The 24,821-nt window shown below is 40.3% G+C and overlaps 1 protein-coding gene across 1 annotated transcript in view; it reads right to left on the bottom strand.

Annotated features, from left to right (window-relative positions):
- The window catches only part of DGKB (diacylglycerol kinase beta), a 170,058-nt gene that overhangs the window by 35,881 nt on the left and 109,356 nt on the right, over positions 1-24,821 (bottom strand). Inside the window, exons 9-13 of the mRNA XM_069959728.1 lie at positions 24,568-24,687; positions 14,438-14,555; positions 11,191-11,279; positions 10,977-11,093; positions 7,725-7,823 (exon numbers count right to left, since the gene is read on the bottom strand). Of these exons, the coding sequence (XP_069815829.1) occupies positions 7,725-7,823; positions 10,977-11,093; positions 11,191-11,279; positions 14,438-14,555; positions 24,568-24,687 (543 nt within the window). The remainder of the gene's footprint in view (positions 1-7,724; positions 7,824-10,976; positions 11,094-11,190; positions 11,280-14,437; positions 14,556-24,567; positions 24,688-24,821) is intronic.

Here is a 24,821-nt window from a genome sequence, read left to right as displayed (position 1 = left end):
GAAGATACTTGGACCAGACAAGTTTTTTATTTTTGCAAACTTACTTGTCACAGCTGTGGTGGCGTCCAATGTGCAGGGGCTCAGCACCACCACCTCTTGGCCCCGCTGGGCACCTCACCTGTCCCCGATTCTGTCTGCTTCTCCTATGCTCAGCAGACGCTGCCTGGTGTTCGAAATTTAAAGGGCCAGTGCACCCCTTAACTGGCTGTGCACTTAATCAACTTCCCTATAAATGTGGCCTATCCTTTGCTCTTGGAACCTTTGCATTTGCTTCCTTTAGAATTGCCTTCATAGTTCTCCTGCCTGTGAGTCCTGCCCGTGACTGCCGCGGTCCCAGCTGTGAGTCCTACTGCAGTCCTGCCTGCCGCCTAGGTATCTTGAGCTGCACCTTGCCTGCCTCTGCTAGCAAGTCCAGCCGGGGTAGCAACTTGGGGGTCACCTGCCGCAGCAAGTCCTTCCTACCTTGTGGCGTGCTCTGGTGAAAACCAGCGGCCCCTTAGACTCCGCTCCCTGGTGCGGATTCGCCATCGCTTACATCGGTTCAGCAGATTGACAACTCCTGGCGTTACACTTACAATGCGGTCAGTGGTGCTACCAGAAGAATACCGCCAGCGAAGTGCTCCTGACTGCTGGTTCACAGTGAGCAAATCTGTAGCCTGTCGAAATCTATAGAAGCTGTTTCCAGAGAACAGTATGTCCTCTTTACTGCTTATCCAGGAACAGCGCTGTACATTTTTAGTGGCAGTGTCTGGCACTACAGCAGTAAAACAGCTGAAATAAATCAGACTGTGCTATAAGACCAGGCACAATCCCTACCAAATGTACTCTGCTGTGCACAGTATAAAGGATGAGGCACTTATTGGCTCACACATGAAGCTGATCAGGGAATCTGATCCTACCATTGATGGCCTCCTAGGGTTCCCAATTTTACTAATAAAACATAGGAAACAAGGGCCCTAGTATTGAGGTATGGTATAGGGCCATGGCTTCACACAGAATTTGTGATCACTTTTTTCTACATTAAAGTAGTTACAGAATGTAGCTGAATACCGTCTTTCTATTAAGTTGACAGCAAGCAGAGTATATTACTCCTTAAACATACCCCAAAATGATTACAGACCTCAGTGAGTATCTGACATAAATATAGAACAAATACTAGATATTACAATGCAGATCTCACACTAGGCACCATAGTGAATACAGACCTCAGACCAGGCACCATAGTGAATACAGATCTCAGACCAACACCATCATGAATACAGACCTCAGACCAGGCACCATAGTGAATACAGACCTCAGACCAGGCACCATAGTGAATACAGATCTCAGACCAACACCATCATGAATACAGATCTCAGATCAGGCACCATCATGAATACAGATCTCAGATCAACACCATCATGAATACAGATCTCAGACCAACACCATCATGAATACAGATCTCAGACCAACACCATCATGAATACAGATCTCAGATCAGGCACCATCATGAATACAGATCTCAGATCAACACCATCATGAATACAGATCTCAGACCAACACCATCATGAATACAACCCCCAGACCAGAAACCATAGTAAATACAGACCTCAGACTAGGAACCATAGTGAATACAGACCCCAGACCAGATGCCATAGTGAGCACAGACCTCAGATAAATCTCTAGAAAAAATATATATCTCAAAGCTGATTGGAGAGTATATCCATCATGAGTACATGACAGCAGAATAAACAAATCCCTTGAGAAAACCACACAATATACATTGAAAGTAGACAAGACCCCAGAAAAACTACAAACCCCAAAGCAGTGCCCAGAATAACTATGCACAAATAAGACCCCAGACCTCATAGAGGACGCCACAGAGCTGACCCTAAAATAACTACACACCTCAGGCCAGGGTATGTACAGACAACTTTCCAGACCGCAGAGTGAATACAGACATAATGTGATATGGCATTTCGTATGTTTGCATAAAAAATATTGTTTAAGTATAGTTGCCGATACCCTGTGTGATTCATCTGGCATTTCTATGGTCAATCCGAAGTATGGTCCATAGAATTACTGTCCTTCTAAACTCTTCTATACCCCACTGCTCTGTGAGACGGCTCCATGACATGGCAGATGATAGCTGAAGCTTTGTCGCACAGGTTGGATATGAACAATATACTAATATAATGTGATTCTAACTGGTGTTTCATGCAGATGTTTTGGATGAGACTCTCCAGTATACAGAAGTGCACTCAGCTGTATACAGTGCTGAATCCTGGGCAGCTCCATACCATACCCCATGTGCCACCCTACCGTGCTAGTGGACAGACACTCATGGGAGACGGAGGGACCTTTCTTTTAGACGCTATCTTTGGTCCAACTATGTAGTGCTAAACTACTTGAGAGAGGACAAGTCAGAGAACACCCCAACCCACACTGTGAACACTTCTAAAGGTGCAGGACAGTATGCTGAAACAAGAGAAACTGATCTGGATAGAGGAAAGTTGCTACAAATCTACGTACTCTATCTCGCAGCGCAGGTGTAACCAGGTAATTTGTCCACCTTGCTCAACTCAGGGTCTAGGGCTTGTGTCACCCTGATAGGATGGGTCACCCAACACTGCAGGGCAACAGGTAGTATCACAACAACAAGTATACTTCTATTCTCAAGTGTTCTTCTTCTAAAGTTCCAGCAGAGCACACTTCTACCCTGTTTGGACGAGACTCTCCAGTATACAGGAGTGCACCCAGCTGTATACAGTGCTGAATCCTGGGCAGCTCCATGCCCCATGTGTCGCCATATCGTGCTCTGTAAGAAAAGTTATGTGTAGAGATTTAGACAGGCCCTTTCTTACATTTCTTGCTTAATGGTGTACATGTCACGATGGGTCATTGTGGAAGTTCGGATCTCAATTTGGCAATTATAAAGCGCATTAACTCCATTGCATCCATAGAGAGTGGAACTTCTGGATTAACATGCCTGATAGATGTGTGTCACACCTCTCAGACTTCCATCTATCTCAAGATCGAGTGACCCCCTAACTCCTGAGGTGGTTTGGGGACCAAATGGATTAAAATAACAAGCGACCAGTAACTCACCGACCCCTCACTGATCTCCCATTCAAGTTTCAGCTCTTTGGTCCTCCCTCTGGAGTGGGTGTCACATGACCACTTGAGTTATTAGCTGTACTCCTGGCATCCCTGCTCAATGATGGAAGTCATGATGCAGTGGTCACATGATGCTCACAGGGTGCTAACCAGAACCTGAATAAGTGATCAGCAAGGGATCAGTGAGGTGAGTTACTGCTCATTTGATATTTTAATGCAGGGATGGGGAACTTTCGGCCCTTCCGTTGTTGCAAAACTACAATTCCCATCATGCCTGGACAGCTAAAGCTTTAGCTTTGGCTGTCCAGGCATAATGGAAATTGTACTTTTGCAACAGCTGAAGGTTCAACATCCCTGTTTAAATTAAGTTTTGAAAAATATGACTAACCCCTAATCTAAGGGGAGAAAGCCACACCACTAAAATCAGTCATGGATCCCTGATAAAACCCAAACCTGTTGTTTCCAGCAAAGTGATATGTTGTGTGTAGCGATATCCGCCATGTGTAATAGGAACCTGACCGACCACATAACAGGGGGTTCAACCCAGCACAAAACAACTCTAACAACAAAGTAAAATATAGGGGGGCGCAGAAGGACGTCTTTTTTCGCCGGGCGCTAATAGAATAAGACGGCCATGTAAAAATAAGCCTTCGTCTCATGACAGAAAACACGCCGTCTCGTAATGGCCGTCTCTATCTTGTTAATTATTCCGTAACAGAGTCCCAGAATATGTCTGTTGTTGGTTATGAAAAAAACATTTAGAAAACTAATAGAATTTAGGGATTTCAATGACTTCCTCCCTAAGATGAGGATTTTTTTTTTCTGCTCATTTCAATAGGACACAATGAGATCCAGATAGGCAAAGCTCTGCGTGTCACATAGGTATTTATTGAATCAGGCCGCCCCCATGACTTCACTGAGACCCTCGCCGCACGTCTCGCTGACGGGGGGGGGGGGCACATGTCATCATCTCGGACATTGTCAGACGGATTTCTATTGGATTTGTCAATAAATACTGAAACCGAATTAAGTGAAAACAGAGCTTTACCCGTGATTAGCGAATCGTCTGCTCGGGTAAGTAAATTTTATAACCTTATCCGTGCCAGATCTCCGAGGCAAAGTTGCAGAACATTCGAGTATCGATCTGTTGTTTGTGCCTTTGGTTGAGTTATGTAAAGCAGAGCACGCAGCTCCCATGCAAAATCCATCCATTACAATGTATTAGAGGAGAATCAAATCTAATACTGATACAGATGTAGCAGAGCTCAGAGTGTCATCTGCTTCTGCTGTCTACTGTCATATCTCTTGGGGTTAAGATGACCTGCAACACCGATAACATGGGGAATCATGGGGAAGGGAAAGTTTTCAGTGTGGTAGAACTAAGATATGGACTTTTAATATAGTTAAGGTTAGAAAGAATGAAAGAAGAAAAAGATATGAGATAGATAGACAGATGAACATAGATAGATAGATAGATAGATAGATAGATAGATAGGAGATAGATAGATAGATAGATAGATAGGAGATAGATAGATAGATAGATAGGAGATAGATAGATAGATAGATAGATAGATAGATAGATAGATAGATAGATAGGAGATAGATAGAAGATAGATAGATAGATAATAGATAGGAGATAGATAGATAGATAGATAGATAGATAGGAGATAGATAGATAGATAGATAGATAGATAGATAGATAGATAGATAGATAGGAGATAGATAGATAGATAGATAGATAGATAGATAGGAGATAGATAGATAGATAGATAGATAGATAGATAGATAGGAGATAGATAGATAGATAGATAGATAGGAGAGATAGATAGATAGATAGATAGATAGGAGATAGATAGATCGATAGATAGATAGATAGATAGATAGATAGATAGATAGATAGGAGATAGATAGATAGATAGATAGATAGATAGATAGATAGATATATAATAGATAGGAGATAGATAGATAGATAGATAGATAGATAGATAGATAGATAGATAGATAGGAGATAGATAGATAGATAGATAGATAGATAGATAGATAGGAGATAGATAGATATATAGATAGATAAATAGATAGATAGATAGATAAATAGGAGATAGATAGATAGATAGATAGATAGATAGGAGATAGGAGATAGATAGATAGATAGGAGATAGATAGGAGATAGATAGATAGATAGGAGATAGATAGATAGATAGATAGATAGATAGATAGATAGGAGATAGATAGATAGATAGATAGATAGATAGATAGATAGATAGATAGATAGGAGATAGATAGATAGATAGATAGATAATAGATAGGAGATAGATAGATAGATAGATAGATAGATAGATAGATAGGAGATAGATAGATATATAGATAGATAAATAGATAGATAGATAGATAAATAGGAGATAGATAGATAGATAGATAGATAGATAGATAGATAGGAGATAGATAGATAGATAGATAGGAGATAGATAGATAGGAGATAGATAGATAGATAGATAGATAGATAGGAGATAGATAGATAGATAGATAGATAGATAGATAGATAGATAGATAGATAGATAGATAATAGATAGGAGATAGATAGATAGATAGATAGATAGATAGATAGATAGGAGATAGATAGATATATAGATAGATAAATAGATAGATAGATAGATAAATAGGAGATAGGAGATAGATAGATAGATAGATAGATAGATAGATAGATAGATAGGAGATAGATAGATAGATAGATAGATAGATAGATAGGAGATAGATAGATAGATAGATAGATAGATAGATAGATAGGAGAGATAGATAGATAGATAGATAGATAGGAGATAGATAGATAGATAGATAGATAGATAGATAGGAGATAGATAGATAGATAGATAGATAGATAGATAATAGATAGGAGATAGATAGATAGATAGATAGATAGATAGATAGATAGATAGGAGATAGATAGATAGATAGATAGATAGATAGGAGATAGATAGATATATAGATAGATAAATAGATAGATAGATAAATAGGAGATAGATAGATAGATAGATAGATAGATAGATAGGAGATAGATAGATAGATAGATAGATAGATAGGAGATAGATAGATAGATAGATAGATAGGAGATAGATAGATAGATAGATAGATAGATAGATAGGAGATAGATAGATAGATAGATAGATAGATAGATAGGAGATAGATAGATATATAGATAGATAAATAGATAGATAGATAGATAAATAGGAGATAGGAGATAGATAGATAGATAGATAGATAGATAGATAGATAGGAGATAGATAGATAGATAGATAGATAGATAGATAGGAGATAGATAGATAGATAGATAGATAGATAGATAGATAGATAGATAGATAGATAGGAGAGATAGATAGATAGATAGATAGATAGGAGACAGATAGATAGATAGATAGATAGATAGATAGATAGATAGATAGATAGGAGATAGATAGATAGATAGATAGATAGATAGATAATAGATAGGAGATAGATAGATAGATAGATAGATAGATAGATAGATAGATAGATAGGAGATAGATAGATAGATAGATAGATAGATAGATAGATAGGAGATAGATAGATATATAGATAGATAAATAGATAGATAGATAAATAGGAGATAGATAGATAGATAGATAGATAGATAGATAGGAGATAGATAGATAGATAGATAGATAGATAGGAGATAGATAGATAGATAGATAGATAGATAGGAGATAGATAGATAGATAGATAGATAGATAGATAGGAGAGAGATAGATAGATAGATAGATAGATAGATAGATAGATAGATAGATAATAGATAGGAGATAGATAGATAGATAGATAGATAGATAGATAGATAGGAGATAGATAGATATATAGATAGATAAATAGATAGATAGATAGATAAATAGGAGATAGATAGATAGATAGATAGATAGATAGATAGGAGATAGATAGATAGATAGATAGATAGATAGATAGATAGGAGATAGATAGATAGATAGATAGGAGATAGATAGATAGATAGATAGATAGATAGATAGATAGATAGATAGATAATAGATAGGAGATAGATAGATAGAAGATAGATAGGAGATAGATAGATAGGAGATAGATAGATAGATAGATAGATAGGAGATAGATAGATAGGAGATAGATAGATAGATAGATAGATAGATAGATAGATAGATAGATAGGAGATAGATAGATAGATAGATAGATAGATAGATAGATAGATACTTGGCAGGCTAAGCTGATATATTCGAGACTGAACACTCCTTCTACAATGATATAGGTCTCAGCTATATACAGGTGCTGTGGCGGTAGTATAGTACAGTACAGCACAGTTTGCAGTGAGCTCGGTCTCATCATTCACAGTAACCTCTGCATTGCAGATACACTCTGTACATCCAGAACTGACCATAAGGAAACCTTCATCTTTCTGGGAAGTTGGATCTTTAAAAGACGTAAAATGTAGAAGTGACCTGCTCTACCATTTCTGGTAAGCACTATGCAAGTCATAAAACCTGACTCAGGCTCCATTACTGCCGCTCCTGATGAGACTTCATTGTCATCTTAATGGGAAAGCCGTATATTAGAGAAACTTCTACCAAGATCCGAAACACGAAAAGGTATAAACTCACCAACACGACGGGACAGATGGTGGTGGGTGGTAAGATGTGATCCTTCAGGGGTCCGCAGTCACATTCAGGTTTAAGGTGTGAAGCACATTTATTGTGAAGCTGCAGAGACAATGGACATAGTCAATCACACCAGTAAGGTATAGAATATTCTGCAGCCATTGTTACATCCATTTCCATAGATTTACTATTATATACATTCATATAAACAAGCGCTAAGGGTATAAACCCACACACCGTATACACAGCGTATTTACTGCTGCGATACGCAGCAAAAACGCAGCAAAAACGCAACAAATACGCAACAAAAACGCAGCAGATTAGATCTAAATAACTGAACTCAGCATTAAATCTTCACCATCAAACTGCTGCGTATTTGCTGCGTATTTGTTGCGTATTTGTTGCGTATTTGCTGCGTATACGGTGTGTGGGTTTGTACCCTAAAAGTGATTCCAAAACTATTGCTCAGGTCCTAGTGAGTAGAGATGATAAAACAGCGCTGATGTTCAGGTTCGTACAAACTCCATTTGACTCCAGCAGTCTTCCCGTTCCGTGGAACATATGGCTGCCGCGGAATTCTGCCGTTCCTCAAGGTGGTAAAAATACCTAAATACTTAATTTTATTAAAAAAAAATGTTATAAGTAGAAAAAAAAAGTTACTTATAAATATCCTATTATAACTAGTACTGATCAGAGTTGCCGAAATCTTCAGATTCGGAAATGTTCCTCAAACCTGAAGGCTGAGCATTTGACTCCCGGCAGCTGGAGAAGTTGGATTCCATGATAGGTCTCCCAGAAATACATGGCTTATGGCTGTATCCATGTTTTCCAGGACTCCCAAGGGCGGCTTTTAACTTTTCCAGACGCCAGGAGTCAAATGCTAAATGTTCGGGTTTGGAGAACCTTGCTGAATCTGAACATTTCGGCAACTCCGCTCAACAATAGTTATGACATGATCTTTGCTGTTTAGAAATAGTTTTTTTTAATTATTACTAATAATCATGTAATAAAAAAGATACCTAGCTATCTAAAATAAATGTCAAGCTATAATATGCAAATATTTTTATTTAAAACATTTTTCTTTTCTTATTTGGCTAGACAACAATTTTTGAATTTTGAATTTTAGAATGTGGGACAGAAGTGTAATTGAGCTTCATGTGAAAGTAATAAAAACTATTTGTTTACTGAATTACAATTAGACTATATATATTTCTTTATTCTCTAGCTTCTTTAAATTTCCAAATTAAAAATAAAAAAAATATATAAAAAATAATATATAAATAAAAAAGAAATAAATTAAAATATTCCCACACGGTTTTTATCCACTTTTGTAACAGTACAAAATATGTAATTTATTTTTGTAAAAAAGCTATTTTATACAAATTGGATAAAAGAAATCTACTGACTTTTTGGACCATTTTTTCCATTTTATGGCCCAAATTATTATGCCAATTTTTTTTTTATTTTTTCATTTTACCAAAAATCAACCGAAACTTAAGAACATGCTAACTATTGGGCAATTTTCCACTGACAACAATGAAATATATATTTATATAAGAAAAAGCCATCTTATGGGTGCTTAACAGCTTGTAAAACGGCAAGTTTTACTGTGTGTGAACATGGATGGCCAAAAGGTAAAATGTTTTATCAAAGTTTCCTTAAAATGTGTTTCCCATTTCCAAAAATTAATTTATTCTTGTTTTACTTAGAATATGAAAAAGAAAAATATTTAATAATTTCTCATTTTTAGTCTGCCTGTAATAAGTAAAGACAGGAATCGAGAAGAAAATGTGAAACAAGTCTGATATAGGAATCTGCCTACTGTCTTAAAGGGCTTGTGCACTTAAGATGAGACCTTTTTATTTGATCACCCCCTCCCCTCAAAAAAATAAGTTGCAATCAGCTGTAACCTCTGGAGAACCTGGCAGCTTACATTACATACCACGTGGCTGCTATGGGGCTCTTGGAGAAAAATGGCATAGCTTTTGATTGGACCCACTCCTATTGGATAGGGAGAATCTCTCTAGTACAATGAAAAGGCATAGATGGTGTCAGGAGAGCTCAGGGTGTACACAGGTGACACAGAGGCAAGTGCAGCCCCGACGCTGTCCCACACCCACTGTCCCTGCCTACTTGCCACAACGTGTCATAGGTGGAACAGGACACTAGACAAATACAAGACAAGGACAAATATACTGTACACAATGGCAGGTGGTCAAAAAGCTAGGGTCAATGAGGCAAACCAGAGTCAAAGATATAATCAGAGGACAAAGATACAGACCAAGTCAGGAGACAAACACATAGTCAGGGACACAAGCCAAAGTCAGGAAACCAATAGGTCACTATAGCAAGTCACAGAGTAGGAAGGTATGAGTTTTAAAAGAAACAAAGTCCTGGTCTCAGAGGTGATTGGAGCAGACAGACAAGAATTTAGGAGGATAGGGCTGTCAATCACCGGCAAGGTGTTAACCATTAAGCTACTGGTAGAATTCACTCCAGAAAATGGACAAGCGTTAACTAGAATGCAATTAATTAGGCCAGGACAGAATCCACCCATGTTCACACTAGGGATGATGGCGGCTCCTCACAGATGGCCAAACAAATCTCGGGCCCATTTGCCCCGAGTGATAAAAAAAAGCATTGTCACTGGGAACCATTGATGTAAGATCCCTCCCTTCAGAATACTGAATTCTCTGAACTCCTGCAAGTGTTAGATTTTCCCTGCAGCACCGCCACAGGAAGAATAAAGCATTACACACGTCTTGTGTTGTTTGTGTAATGTTGAGACATGCCGAGGCCTCCAACGCAAAAGGAGCCTGTTGAAGTTATGTGCTCTTTCTGATAGGTGAGAGATAACCTCCATGATTAAAGTGATATTGTCACCCCACCCCCTTACTCTATGTGTGGTTCTCCGCACCATCACATTTGATATATACCTGTATAAAACTTGTCTGTGCCTCGTGTCTGCTCTAAAATTGGCCAGGAGGGAGATGGAACCCAACTGCCATGAAGCCTCGCCTAGGTGACACTGTCCATCACGAGAAGTAAGGGTGGTGACAGTATCACTTATAACTCGGTACTCCCCAACAGAGTACTTATCAATGGGTCTTCTAATCCATTAGATCCCCATTTAACTATAAAACTGTTTTAAAATGGTTATGATAGTTATGTTTTAAATATAAATAAATTAAAAAAATATATATTTTTTTAATTATTCTCCACAAAAGAACATGATTGAAAAGGGCATGGACTTACTGTAATCTGACACCACACACAGTGTAATCCTGTGAGGCCTTGGTAGCATTTAATGGCTTTGTGGCACTTTTCACATTTGGTGGGACAATTTCCTTCCACCCAGAAATGATGCATAACCTGCAAAAAGAAACGAAAGAATTTATTATTTTTTTTAAATTTAAAAACCTTTAACCAAGAAATTCAACTAAAAAAAGACCAGGCATCTAGGACATACGTCTGTGTTCTTCTTTGACTTGACGTAGGTTTTGATGCAAGATGGGGGAGCTCTGGCAACGCAACGTTCATGGACGGTATATTTGCAGACTGGAAGATGAAAATATAGAAAGAAAAATGAGTAAATGAGAAGAATACGTCTCAGTACGAGCAGAAGGAACGCAATGACATTTGCAGATAAGGCCTCCATAAATCAGGACTTGGGCTGTTTTTCTCCGTAGGCTTCAGAAGGTCAATAATTACGGGAAACATGATGCATATAAAACAAGAAAACCTTATCAGAGCAGGGCAGGAAATGCATAATCAGATTAGTCCCAACTCAAATTTTTAAAAAATGACCCCCCAAATGATGAGTACTTTGAAGACAGATTAATGGCAGCCAAATGGACTGGTGTCATTTGATAAAAATTAAAAAAAAATCTACATTTTCCAAAATATAAGCTTATGAGCAGCTGGCAAGCACGAAAGTAAAAGCCATATGAGTTTATGATGTTTCGTCTATTGGTTTATCCGATCCTTAAATAGCTGATTAGTCCATTTCCAGATAGCAAGTGTTGTCATAGATGCCGTGTACTCAGCAGCACAAGTTCATTTGTAACACACGACAACAACACTATGTCTTCATTGGGTAAATTTGTTGCCTTCCGGAATACACCATCTGCTTCTAACATTTGATTTTCCAGGCACATTAGGCAAAATGTGGGATCATAGGATTATCGATGACATTACCAAGAAAACAAAACATGGCCTGTACATCAGCAAAAGAGCCAGGTCCCTTACATTACTGAAGTTTTATTCTCTCGGTGGCCTCGCTGGTCTTTACGACAATCTATTGTAGAGATTGGATAACGTTTTAGATATTGGCCTAAAGTGACACAAAAGTGATGTTTAGAACTTGATGTTGAGAACCAGCTCTGATATGGAAACATCTAAACCTTAACCTCATAGGTTTCCTTGGTTCTGCTGGTCATATATGGTCCAATGCATCAGCCAGGCCAGGGATGGTGAACCTTCAGCCCTCCAGCTGTTGTAAAACCACAATATCATGAATTGTATCTTTGCAACAGCTAAAAGACCGAAAGTTCCCCATAACTGAACTAGGCCATTGAGATCTATCAGATGCCCTCAGAAAAAATCCCCTTTCCCTTAAGAAGAGAACCCCGTAAAGAGCCAAGACTATACACCTTGGTGAGACCATCAGATAAGGTCAGCCTTCAGTTTGGTTATTCTTCCTTTGTAGAGTTTGGCCTTGACAAGGTCATATATGGTATCAGAGTGGGCTACTTGGGGCCACCAGAGAAGATGACTCTGAGGTCCATCCTTCACAGACCATGTTTCCATCAACATCTAATTGCACTGTAACCTTCATTACTATCACCGTACACATTGTATGATATTTGAGAATTATCTCATTAGTAATTGGCCTCAAAGTCACTTCAAAAAGAGCTTAGCGGCTTTGTTGTACCAGGAGTCCATCATTGTGTAAGAGCCAGCTAGAGGATCACTTGTCACTCTCATAGGCCTATCTGACCGTAGACATCCATGTTATATTGTTTTCTTCAATGCCTGTATTCTAGAAGACTACATTACATGACATAAGAGATAAAGATCCATTGTGGACCTTTATCTTGGACCCATAGTATCTTTTTGATTCTATTCATACTTTGCAATTGCCAGGACTTCTGATTTTGGAAAACCAAACCCAGTAAACAACATAGATCCTAACAGAGTTGGGTTATGGAAATCCCACCTATAAGCCTATAAGAGAGTATTTTATGGCATTCCTGGGTGTTTGAGGGGAGTTTCCCGGCATGGGACCTTATTGTTTCGATTTTTGCCATGGGTCACCGATTGCCCTCCATGCAATTATGTTGCAAACATAACATGTAACTAGAGATGAGCGAACCTTGGGCATGCTCGAGTCCATCCGAACCCGAACATTTGATTAGTGGGGGCTGCTGAAGTTGGATAAAGCTCTAAGGTTGTCTGGAAAACATGGATACAGCCAATGACTATATCCATGTTTTCGACATAGCCTTAGGGCTTTATCCAAGTTAAGAAGCCACCGCTAATCAAATGCTGACCGTTCGGATTCAGATGGACTCGAGCATGCTTGAGGTTTGCTCATCTCTACATGTAACCTTTTTACTGATATCTGCCCCATATTTCCATGGATTACAGCTTTACTTCTTGAGCTTTACATCTTGGTTGACTCTCCTTGGCTTGTCTGTGCTTTGTTCACCTTCAGTATTAAATATTACCATCACATTACTTAAGACTAGCTGACTACAGTACTTTAATATTTCAGTAGAGTTTCTGAGGTAAAGGCTTGTGGCTTTGGCACGGCCTGGATTTCTTACTCTTACTGCATCGATGATGTATTTATTGCTTACCTATTGTGGAGAACAGTAAATAGTTTGTGGTATTTGTTGGATCAGAAGCCGATGAGCTCTGCACGGAGCTGACTTTTCTGTAATGTCTCTTAAAGGTATAACCAGGATCATAGAGGAGAACGTCAAGCCTTACAGGAGTGGGGGCCAGACTAGAAGAAAGGAACATGGGGCATGGGCCTTAAGGTCTCCGACACCCACTCGCCCTGATGTCTCCTTGGTAAGATGAGGTTGTCATGAATACTGGTGGCTCTATCCTCTGAAGTCACTACAATAGCCTTAGACTTTAACAGAGAAGGACATGTCCTACCTCTCCTATAAGTGGCTGTGTTATGGGGGAAGCAGGGTTCCATGATCAGAGGTGGAATCACTGCGCCCCCCCCCAAATGTTTTGTCCAGGAGCCTCTGCAAACTTAACGTGGCCTACAGAGGAGCCTAGACATAGACTTTAGTAACATGTAGAGATGAGCCCAACTGGAGTGTGCTCAAGGCCAATTGTTCGGCATGTCAACTCCAGTGGCTGAAGAAGTTGGTAAGTAATCTAGGAAAACATGGATGCAGCCATAGGCCATAAGCTGTTTTCCATGCAGTCAGGTTGTATCCATTATCTCCAGGCAGTGGGATTCAAATGCTGATCACTCGGCAACTTTCGGCAAGTTTGCTCATCTCTATTGTAAATTACTAGGTAATTATTTGTAGTGTGGTCACACTTATCTCATACTAGTAAAGCCGATCACTAAGGATTCCAGGAAATAAGACTGTGTTCTTCAACAACCCTTTAAATTCCACTTTAGGTGTTTTTAGTAACATGTGAACAATAATTCTGACTCAATACATGTGACAATATCCACAACTTACATGAGCAACATAATCCTTGTTTCCCGAGACCGATCAGCATGTTCAGACACAGGTTGCAGTATGCCGGTTTATTGAAGTGCTTCAGTCTCCAGACATGCTGCCCGTCATCTTTCACATTCTGCGTGGAATATTACATGACAGTAAATGTTTAGGAGAGAATTATAGACGTATATGAGATGAGTTATATACAGGTGGGTGAAAACCCAGACATTCGCTGGTCTAGGCCTCTCTTCAATACAACAAAAGAGTTACATTAAAAAGGTTATCCAGCATTAGAAAAACATGGCCACTTTCTACCAGAGACAGCACCACTCTTGTCTACAAATGTGGGTTGCAATTAAGCTCCATTCACTTAAATGGAAATGAGTTGCAAAACCTGCACTGAAACTGGAGACAAGAGTGGTGCTGTCTCTGGAAGAAAGTGACCACACTGGATAATTCCTTTAACTACTGTATTATAAGGAAATTATCATATCTATCTATCTATCTATCTATCTATCTATCTATCTATCTATCTATCTATCTATTTGTCTGTCTGTCTGTCTGTCTGTCTATCTATATTATATATCTATATATTATCTATCTATGTAAGCACCATCTACATCAATGTTTCCAGGTTGCGCTTGGCTATTTCGGTCAGCTCCATAAACAATAAATAGAGTAGTTGCTGCTCCATTCAAGGCAAAGCTTACCGTACCAGAGCCGACCCAAAAGTTATTATAAACCCCAAAATGAAGATTTCAGATTAGAGCCCACAATACAGATTCAATATTCAGACATGAGACCAGATCCCTTGTTGATCCAAAAAAGTATTAGACCTCTGTAGTCACCTCGGTAGTCACACCTCTCCTCCATCTTAGTTCCTCTTTCACTTAAACTATTTTTTTTCTAATATTGTATATTAGCTAAACAACTCTGACCCCCTGAGGCCTGGACTCCTTTAGATTCTGAAGGAGTCCTGTGGTATCTGCACCAAGACATAAGCAGCGGATCTTGTACGGTGTGAAGTGTGGCCTCCATGGATGGATCCCACAGGCAGTGTCAGACTGGGGTATCTGGGACCCACCAGAGGAAAAGTTCCTGGGGGCCCACCAATGAAGAACCAGTGAGAAACAACATGTCAGTCAGTGTTTTTACAGGTTCTAAAGCTGGGGGCCCACCACAGGATCCTCTGGTTCTCTGGTGGGCCAGTCCGACACTGTCCACAGGTGATGGATCAGACTGAAATCAGGGGAACCTGTAGCCATCACCTTCATCTCTTTGTCCTGAATAATGTCTGCAGTGTAACCCCGGGGCATTATCTGCTGCCATTAGGGTGTTCGTAACATCCACATGATACCAAGACACAAGATCTCCAGCAGAACATTGCCCATCACACATCATCTTGTCATCTTCCCATAGTGCATCTCTTTCTCTGGTAAAAGAAGCACAGACACATGGCCGTTCCGAATAATGGAGAACGTTACCCATCAGGTGCCTTCTTCCATTGCTTCATGCTCCAGGTCTGATTCCCATTATAGACACTTTTGGAGATGGACAGGGGTTACTGTGAGGCTCCATGCAAAGCCACCTGCCATGTCCTGTGTGATCTGACTCCTGGCACCACTGGATTATCTATGTTATTCACTGATGGGGCTGGTATATATATATATATATATTCTACAATATTGAAGTTGTAACACCGGAGGGGACAAGCTGTACGGTGATGCAAATCAAGGAAATAGCCTGTGTCCCTACGTTCTGCAAATGAGCAAATATCAAGCACCTGTGGCACATGAGAGGGGATTCACTGTATAAAAGCCAAATGGAAACCTTATCAGAAACTGAGAGGGACAGAATCCTTGACCTAAGAAACCTTGTTTTATCATTGAGATCACCATGTAAGTTGGCTGAGATGTCAGCACTGCTCTACGTTGCGAGTCCTAGTGGTTGAGAGGCCAACAATGAATTGGAATGTCACAAGAGGTACAGAGAGGACACCCCTACATAGATAGACCAGAAGATTAATGGGGTGGTATGATGTACAGTAGCTGGACGGCTTTAGTCTTTCTTTCAGGTACACTAACAGCTCACCGTTACATTGGTTTGGTCTTGGAACCAATGGTGCCACCAGTGTCGCAGGAGCCATTCTTCACACTTGTTGCTTGTGCTACTGTGAGCAGCCTGCCTGACCTAAACTTACTACCATGGCCTGCAGGGTCTCAGGCTTGTTTTCCATTGAGTACATCTGGGACACCAGCAATTGCAATGGGAGCTGCCAGCAGGAGACCGTGATGACTTTCGTGCCCGAGTGCTGAATATTCATCGGACAACCATTAGTAACCTTACTGATAGAGTGTAAAGTGTTGTAGGTGCCTGTACTTCTGAACATGGCGCTCATACTCCATACTGAATCAATTGAGATGTTTTGAATATATTGTTTCCATTTTGCATCATTTGCATATTATTAACACGTCTACCGATCTTGAGATTTACATAACTCCACAACTACACCTTCTCGGTGCTGCTGTTTCAGTGCTGAGGAGTGTCGATGTATATTGTAGTAATGTAGCCCATAACCACAGGAGAAAAGTAAATTATATTCCATTCCGAACCTTAGGAATACATCTTGCTGTTAATCTGAAGTGAAGAAAAGCTTCATTGAGACACATTCGCTCAATTTTATAAACCATTAGATTCCAGTTCCAACCAATTTATTTTTATATGAATCTTTTCAGCTGAATATTCGGTGACGCTACATGATTCAGGACGCTCTTGTCTTTGTTAATCAGACTCCAGAGTCATATAAAGAAGTTTGAGGAATTTACACAATTTTCTGTCTGAAAAATGTTTGATGGATTTAAGGGTTTTACGTATGAAAGACAATGGTCATCAGGAAAGGAAAGGCAGCAGAGAGGCAGGAAAGACAGGGAATGGACAGAACAGAGACAACAGAAACAGAAGGGAGGAGGGCAGGGGAGGCATCGGAGAGGCGGGAAAGATGAAGAATGGAAAGAAGAGACAATAGAAACAGTAGGGATAAAGGCAGGGGAGGCATCAGAGAGGTGGGAAAGATGGATCATGGGCAAAAGAGGCAACAGAAACAGTAGGGATGAAGGGAGGGGAGGCATCGGAGAGGAAAGGAAGATCGCTGATTGGCAGAAGAGGCAACAGAAATAGAAAGAAGGAGGGCAGGAGAGGTATTAGAGAGGAAGGGAAGATCAAGAATGGTCAGAAGAGAGAAAATAAACAGGAGATACGAGGGCAGGGGAGACCTCAGAGAGGAAGGGAAGATGGAGAAGGGACAGAAGAGACAACAGAAATAGAAGGAAGGAGGGCAGGAGAGGTATTAGAGAGGGAAGAAAGATCGAGAATGGATAGAAGAGGCAACGGAAACAGAAGGGATGAGGGCAAGGAAGCATCAGAAAAGAAAAAAAGAGAAATCGGAGAGGCAAAAAAATAGAGAATGGACAGAAGAGACAACAGAAACAGAAAGGACGAGGGCAGGGGAGGCATCAGAGAGGGAAGAAAGATCGAGAATGGACAGAACAGACAACAGAAACAGAAAGGATGAGGGCAAGGAAGCATCAGAAAAGCACGGATGATTAAGAATGGACAGAAGAAATAGAAGAGATAAGGGCAGGGAGGCATCAGATAGGCAGGAAAGATGGAGAGTGCACAGAAGAGACAACAAATGGGTTGAAAAAGCGGCAAACGGGAAGAACAGACAGCAGAAAGCTCCCCTAGAAGGGAGGATGGACTGCACATAGGGGAACATCAGGTTGTACAGAATTCTAACCTATCTACAGGAGGGCACTTATTTAAAGGGGGTTACCTGGGATTTTTGCTCTACAGATCTGTCCATTTCTACCTTATCTGTAATCTCATTAAGACAATGAGGCATCTTGTGAGATTACCAGTCTATCACAGCACCGTGAGGTCATGTGCAAACACTGTGTTAGTCTATGTAAGGAGACACAGATGTTGGTATTTAAATGAGGCTTTATAATTTTCAGTACTTCAGGTACCATGTTGGGATATTGTGGTGAATGGCTCTCATGAAAAAAAAAACACATTCCATCACTTAACTAAGGATAAGGTAAGGCTGGACACATCTATATGGCTGTGGACATGGAAAAGATTAAAAATAAGTCATACTCATTTACCCCAGTCTTTTATAGCTACCCATCTAGCACCTTCAAATACCCCCACTGGTATCAAGACAAGTCATGTCAGCAGGACCTGCCAATCACTGATGGAGGCGGGACACCACTGCAGCCAGCAAACCAGGAACAAGTAGTGATGAGCAGAGGACTGGAAGGCATGGGAAGCACCAGAAAGGTGAGTATGACCTATTTTTTTTTTTTTTTTTAACTGAGCCTCCACCAACATATCAAAAATATTAGGAACCTAGATAATCCTTTTAAAGGGAGTTAGTCTGGAGAGTCACACTTTCAGGTAAGGATATAAGCATCGGTATACTTTAAGATTAGTGAACATTGATTTGGGAGACAGTTTGCATATTTACGCATGCCCACATGGCAGGGTCACTGTCCTCAGGGTCCAGGAGGAGGGGCCAATCATCTTGGGTATCCACACAGCAGGACCAATAATCTGAAGTTTTCAAAGGGTGGGGCTAATCGCCCCAGAAGGGCCAATCACTTCCGGGGCCCACAGGGAAATGTCCAATGGGTGGAGTGAAACACCTTAGGAGGCCAAAATTTCCATCCACTGGAGCACAGAGGCTATACAGACATACAGAAGGAGGCCAGCAGCAACAGAGGATATAAATGGTACATGGTGCGTCTATCTTTATTATCTATCTATCTATCTATCTATCTATCTATCTATCTATGTAAAGTATTCCACCGGCACTCCAGATTAGGTGAAAAAAACTTAGATTTTTTCAGTGAGTATACAGCACAGCAAGCATAATCAGTCGCCAACGTTTCTATGGCCTCTCGCCACCATTTTCAAGCCCTATCTATCTATCTATCTATCTATCTATCTATCTATCTATCTATCTATCTATCTATCTACCGTATTTTCCAGCGTACAAGATGACTGGGTGTATAAGACAACCCCCAACTTTCCACTTAAAATATAGAGTTTGCGATATACTCGCCATATAAGACTACCCCTCTTCCAATATACACCAAATAAAAATTAATTAAAAACATCAGATAGTAGTGAGATCTGAGAGGCAGAGAAAGAGGTACAGTAATACCGATAGGATACAAGGGCGGGCTAGACGGGTAAAAGAGGTGTGTTTTTCTGGGCACAGTGCCACTCTACCATAACTCTTTTTTTCCATACCTCGGATGCCTGCAATTTCCCCCACCATATCCGGTGACTGCAGATTCTCTAGTCCGGTTCCGGTTTTTTTTTTAGCACCCGCCCTATAAGATGATACCCGGCTTATAAGATGACCCCCTGAACATTTTTCTGGGTTAAAAAGTAGTCTTAGGCTAAGTTCACAATACGTTTTTGGAAAAAAATGGGTGAAAAACGAGTGGAACTAACGGATGCATTTGTGTGCATCTGGTTCGATCTCTTTTTCCATTGACTTCCATTATAAAAAAAGGGATCAAAATGCATCAGTTTTTTTAGCATATACATAAACGTAGCGGACCCTACTTTTGTGTACGTAAAAAAAAAAACGGATCTATCTATCTATTTATCTCCTATCTATCTATCTCCTATCTATCTATCTATCTATTATCTATCTCCTATCTATCTCCTATCTATCTATCTATCTATCTATCTATCTATCTATCTATCTATCTCCTATCTATCTATCTATCTATCTATCTATCTATCTATCTATCTATCTATCTCCTATCTATCTCCTATCTATCTATGTATCTATCTATCTATCTATCTATCTATCTATCTCCTATCTATCTATCTATCTATCTATCTATCTATCTCCTATCTATCTATCTATCTATCTATCTCCTATCTATCTATCTATCTATCTATCTATCTATCTATCTATCTATCTATCTATCTCCTATCTATCTATCTATCTATCTATCTCCTATCTATCTATCTATCTATCTCCTATCTATCTATCTATCTATCTATCTATCTCCTATCTATCTCCTATCTATCTATGTATCTATCTATCTATCTATCTCCTATCTATCTATCTATCTATCTCCTATCTATCTATCTATCTATCTATCTATCTATCTATCTATCTCCTATCTATCTATCTATCTATCTATCTCCTATCTATCTATCTATCTATCTATCTATCTATCTATCTATCTATCTATCTCCTATCTATCTCCTATCTATCTATCTATCTATCTCCTATCTATCTATCTATCTATCTATCTATCTATTATCTATCTATCTATCTATCTATCTATCTATCTATCTATCTATCTCCTATCTATCTATCTATCTATCTATCTATCTATCTATCTATCTATCTATCTATCTATCTCCTATCTATCTCCTATCTATCTATCTATCTATCTATCTATCTATCTATCTATCTATCTATCTATGTTTCTTTATTCTCTCTCTATCACCTTATATATATCTTTCTATTTCTTCTTATATCCCACTATTTAACCATCCGAAGCCCCAGCTGTCTGTATTCTATAAGCTATGGCTGCCATCTAGTGACCATGAAGTAGAATGTTTGTCACTGATAAAATTATAAATCACAAACATTTGGTGTTAAATCCCACAACATATATAATTGTAAAATACACTGGTATCTATAATATAATGGTCTATAATTCTGTACATACATTGGATAATATTTAATTATATTATAAGACAAAATGTTGGCATTTCTATAGCTTCTGTTCTCAGACGCATTGCTTTTCACACTCCAGTAGATGGCGCTCAATGAATGTAATACAGGACAACCTGATCGCTAAGGCTTCAGTGTATTTTTGCAGATTCCATGTTTTTTGTAGACATTATGAAGGCAATATCCAATGCTGCAATTACAGTCCATACTAGAACATGCACACGTGTGAATAGGCACATAGAGAGCAAGTGAATCTAAATTTGTCTGTAATTGCAGATCCGCAATTACAAATAAATTTTGTGAATGTGTGAATGAGGCCTTAGAATTTTGTGTTTATGCTTCCCTGCTTTTTTATTCCTGTAAATATATAATATATACTACATTAAATGTAAACACTAGAAACATTGAAATCAACGACTCACATATATAAACAGGTTCCCACTGCCCAGCAGAGCAGAGGGTTACTGGTTAACCTGAAAGTGCGAACCCCCCGGGGGCCAGCCTGTGTTCTGTTGTTGGGGAGGGGAGTGGGAAAATTATACTTACCCTTTCAGTCTTCTGTCTTCACTATTGACACTCAGCCAATGAGCAACTGAGGCGGGGCACTGCTGTCACAGCTGATTGGCTGAGCTGTGATAGTGAAGAGAGACAGATGACATAGACATAGGTGTATACTTACACCATCACCACCACGTGGTTTAAAGTAAACCGGACACTACCGGATTAGTGGAGGGATCCTCTGCTAATCCTGAAGGTTGGGTTTCAATAGATACAGAGAGGCAATCAGATGATATTGTATTATTGTCTGATTGCGTCACCTTATTCATGGAGACCCGACCTTCCGGATTAGCAGAGGATCTTTCCACTAATCCGGTCGGTCCAATTGTGACAGGTTTACATTATTAATGTCAGATTCAAAAGATTTCTGGGTGCTATGCTGTCAGTACGTGTGGTGTGATATCACAGCTACAACCATACTGGACAGGTATCCTGGTGTCCTAGACCAGGTCTATATCCAGATTATGGATGAGAATGGTCTGGACCAACAGAACTACAGTCAGAGCCTGACACACTACTTTCTGCAGATTATGGAACAGTGCCTGCATGTTAAGAGACTGTGTAAGTTTGGGGATACGGTCTGAGGTCTGTATTAGTTTAGGGGTCTGGTCTGAGGTCTGTATTAGTTTAGGGGTCCGGACTGGGGTCTGTATTAGTTTAAGGGTCTAGGGTCTGTATTACTTTAGGGGTCTGATCTGGGGTCTGTATTAACTTAGGGGTCTGCTCTGGGATCTGTATTACTTTAGGGGTCTGGGGTCTGTATTAGTTTAGGGGTCTGGTCTGGGGTCTGTATTAATTTAGGGATATGGTCTGGGGTCTGTATTAGTTTAGGGGTCTGGTCTGGGGTATGTATTAGTTTAGGGGTCTGGTCTGGGGTCTGTATTAGTTGAGGGGTTGGGTCTGGGGTCTGTATTAGTTGAGGGGTTGGGTCTGAGGTCTGTATTAGTTTAGGGGTCTGGGGTCTGTATTAGTTTAGGGGTCAGGTCTGGGGAGCTGTATTAGTTTGGGGATATGATCTGAGGTCTGTATTAGTTTAGGGGTCTGGTCTGGGGTCTGTATTAGTTTAGGGGTCTGGGGTGTGTATTAGTTTATGGGTCTGGTCTGGGGTCTGTATTAGTTTAGGGGTCTGGTCTGGGGTCTGTATTAGCTTAGGGGTCTGGTCTGGGGGTCTGGTCTGTGGTCTCTTTTAGTTTACAGGGTCTGGTCTAAGGTCTCTATTAGCTTAGGGGTCTGGTGTCTGTATTAGTTTAGGGGTCAAGTCTGTTGATCTGTATTAGTTTGGGGATATAATCTGAGGTCTGTGTTAGTTTAGGGTTCTGGTCTGTGGTCCGGATTAATTTAGGGGTCTGGTCTGGGGTCTGTATTAGGTTAGGGGTCTGGTCAGGGGTCTGTATTAGTTTAGGGGTTGGGTCTAGTGTATTTATTAGTTTAGGGCTCTGGTCTGGAGTCTGTATTAGTTTAGGGGTTGGGTCTAGTGTATTTATTAGTTTAGGGCTCTGGTCTGGAGTCTGTATTAGTTTAGGGGTTGGGTCTAGTGTATTTATTAGTTTAGGGGTCTGGTCTGGGATCTGTATTAGTTTAGGGGTCTGGTCTGGGGTCTGTATTAGTTTAGGGGTCTGGTCTGGGGTCTGCATTAATTTAGGGATCCGGTCTGGGGTCTGTATTAGTTTAGGGGTGAGGTCTGGGGTCTGTATTAGTTTAGGGGTGAGGTCTGGGGTCTGTATTAGTTTAGGGGTCTGGTCTGGGGTCTGTATTAGTTTAGGGGTCTGGTCTGGGGTATGTATTAGTTTAGGGGTCTGGTCTGGGGTCTGTATTAGTTTAGGGGTTGGGTCTGAGGTCTGTATTAGTTTATGGGTCTGGTCTGGGGTCTGTATTAGTTTAGGGGTCTGGTCTGGGGTCTGTATTAGCTTAGGGGTCTGGTCTGGGGGTCTGGTCTGTGGTCTCTTTTAGTTTACAGGGTCTGGTCTAAGGTCTCTATTAGCTTAGGGGTCTGGTGTCTGTATTAGTTTAGGGGTCTGGTCTGGGGTCTGTATTAATTTAGGGATCCGGTCTGGGGTCTGTATTAATTTAGGGATCCGGTCTGTGGTCTGTATTAATTTAGGGATCCGGTCTGGGGTCTGTATTAGTTTAGGGGTGAGGTCTGGGGTCTGTATTAGTTTAGGGGTCTGGTGTCTGTATTAGTTTAGGGGTCCGGTCTGGGGTCTGTATTAGTTTAGGAGTCTGGTCTGGGATCTGTATTAGTTTAGGAGTCTGGTCTGGGATCTGTATTAGTTTAGGGGTCTGGGGTCTGTATTAGTTTAGGGGTCCGGTCTGGGGTCTGTATTAGTTTAGGAGTCTGGTCTGGGGTCTGGATTAGTTTAGGGGTCTGGTCTGGGGTGTGTATTAGATTAGGGGTTGGTTCTGGGGTCTGGATTAGTTTAGGGGTCTGGGATCCGTATAAGTTTAGGGGTCTGGTCTCAGGTCTGTATTATATCAGATTAGGGGTCTGGTCTCAGGTCTGTATTATATCAGATTAGGGGTCTGATCTGGTGTCTAGATGAGTTTAGGTTCCTGACTTTACTACTTAGGGCACATTCAGACAACCAAATCTATGCTGAGAAGTTCCCACGGATTCCGCCGTCCACCCAAACAATTGACATGACAAGTCCCATAGAATGGAGTGTATGGGACTAGCGGAGATGCGAGTGGGAGTGCGTGGGGGCAAGAGGCGGAATCCACAAGGGACTTTTCCATGCCTATTCCTCTAAAATCTAATTGATGATTGACTTCAAGGGTGTGGCCACCTGTTATATTATATTACAGTATGTACATAAAAACTTACATTTTCCAGCCCAAGTAAAACGAGGAGAGGTATGGTGGTCATTCCTCCCTGAATCCACTCATCCAGTGACACGGTTCCATCATGGTCGTAGTCGATCTCTTCCATCATTTCGTGGAGAATCTGTAACAAGTGACAACAGAGAGGCTCAGGATGCTTATAGAAATAGCTCCCCCTACTGGACAGTAAATGATACAGCACATTGGTCCTCAACTTGCGGCTCTTCAGTTGTTGCAAAACTACAACACCCATCATTC

This window comes from Dendropsophus ebraccatus, chromosome 2 (genome assembly GCF_027789765.1).
Source record: "Dendropsophus ebraccatus isolate aDenEbr1 chromosome 2, aDenEbr1.pat, whole genome shotgun sequence".
Lineage (NCBI taxonomy): Eukaryota > Metazoa > Chordata > Amphibia > Anura > Hylidae > Dendropsophus > Dendropsophus ebraccatus.
Note: the sequence above shows the minus strand (reverse complement) of the source record. Positions and strands in the feature narration are given on the sequence as shown.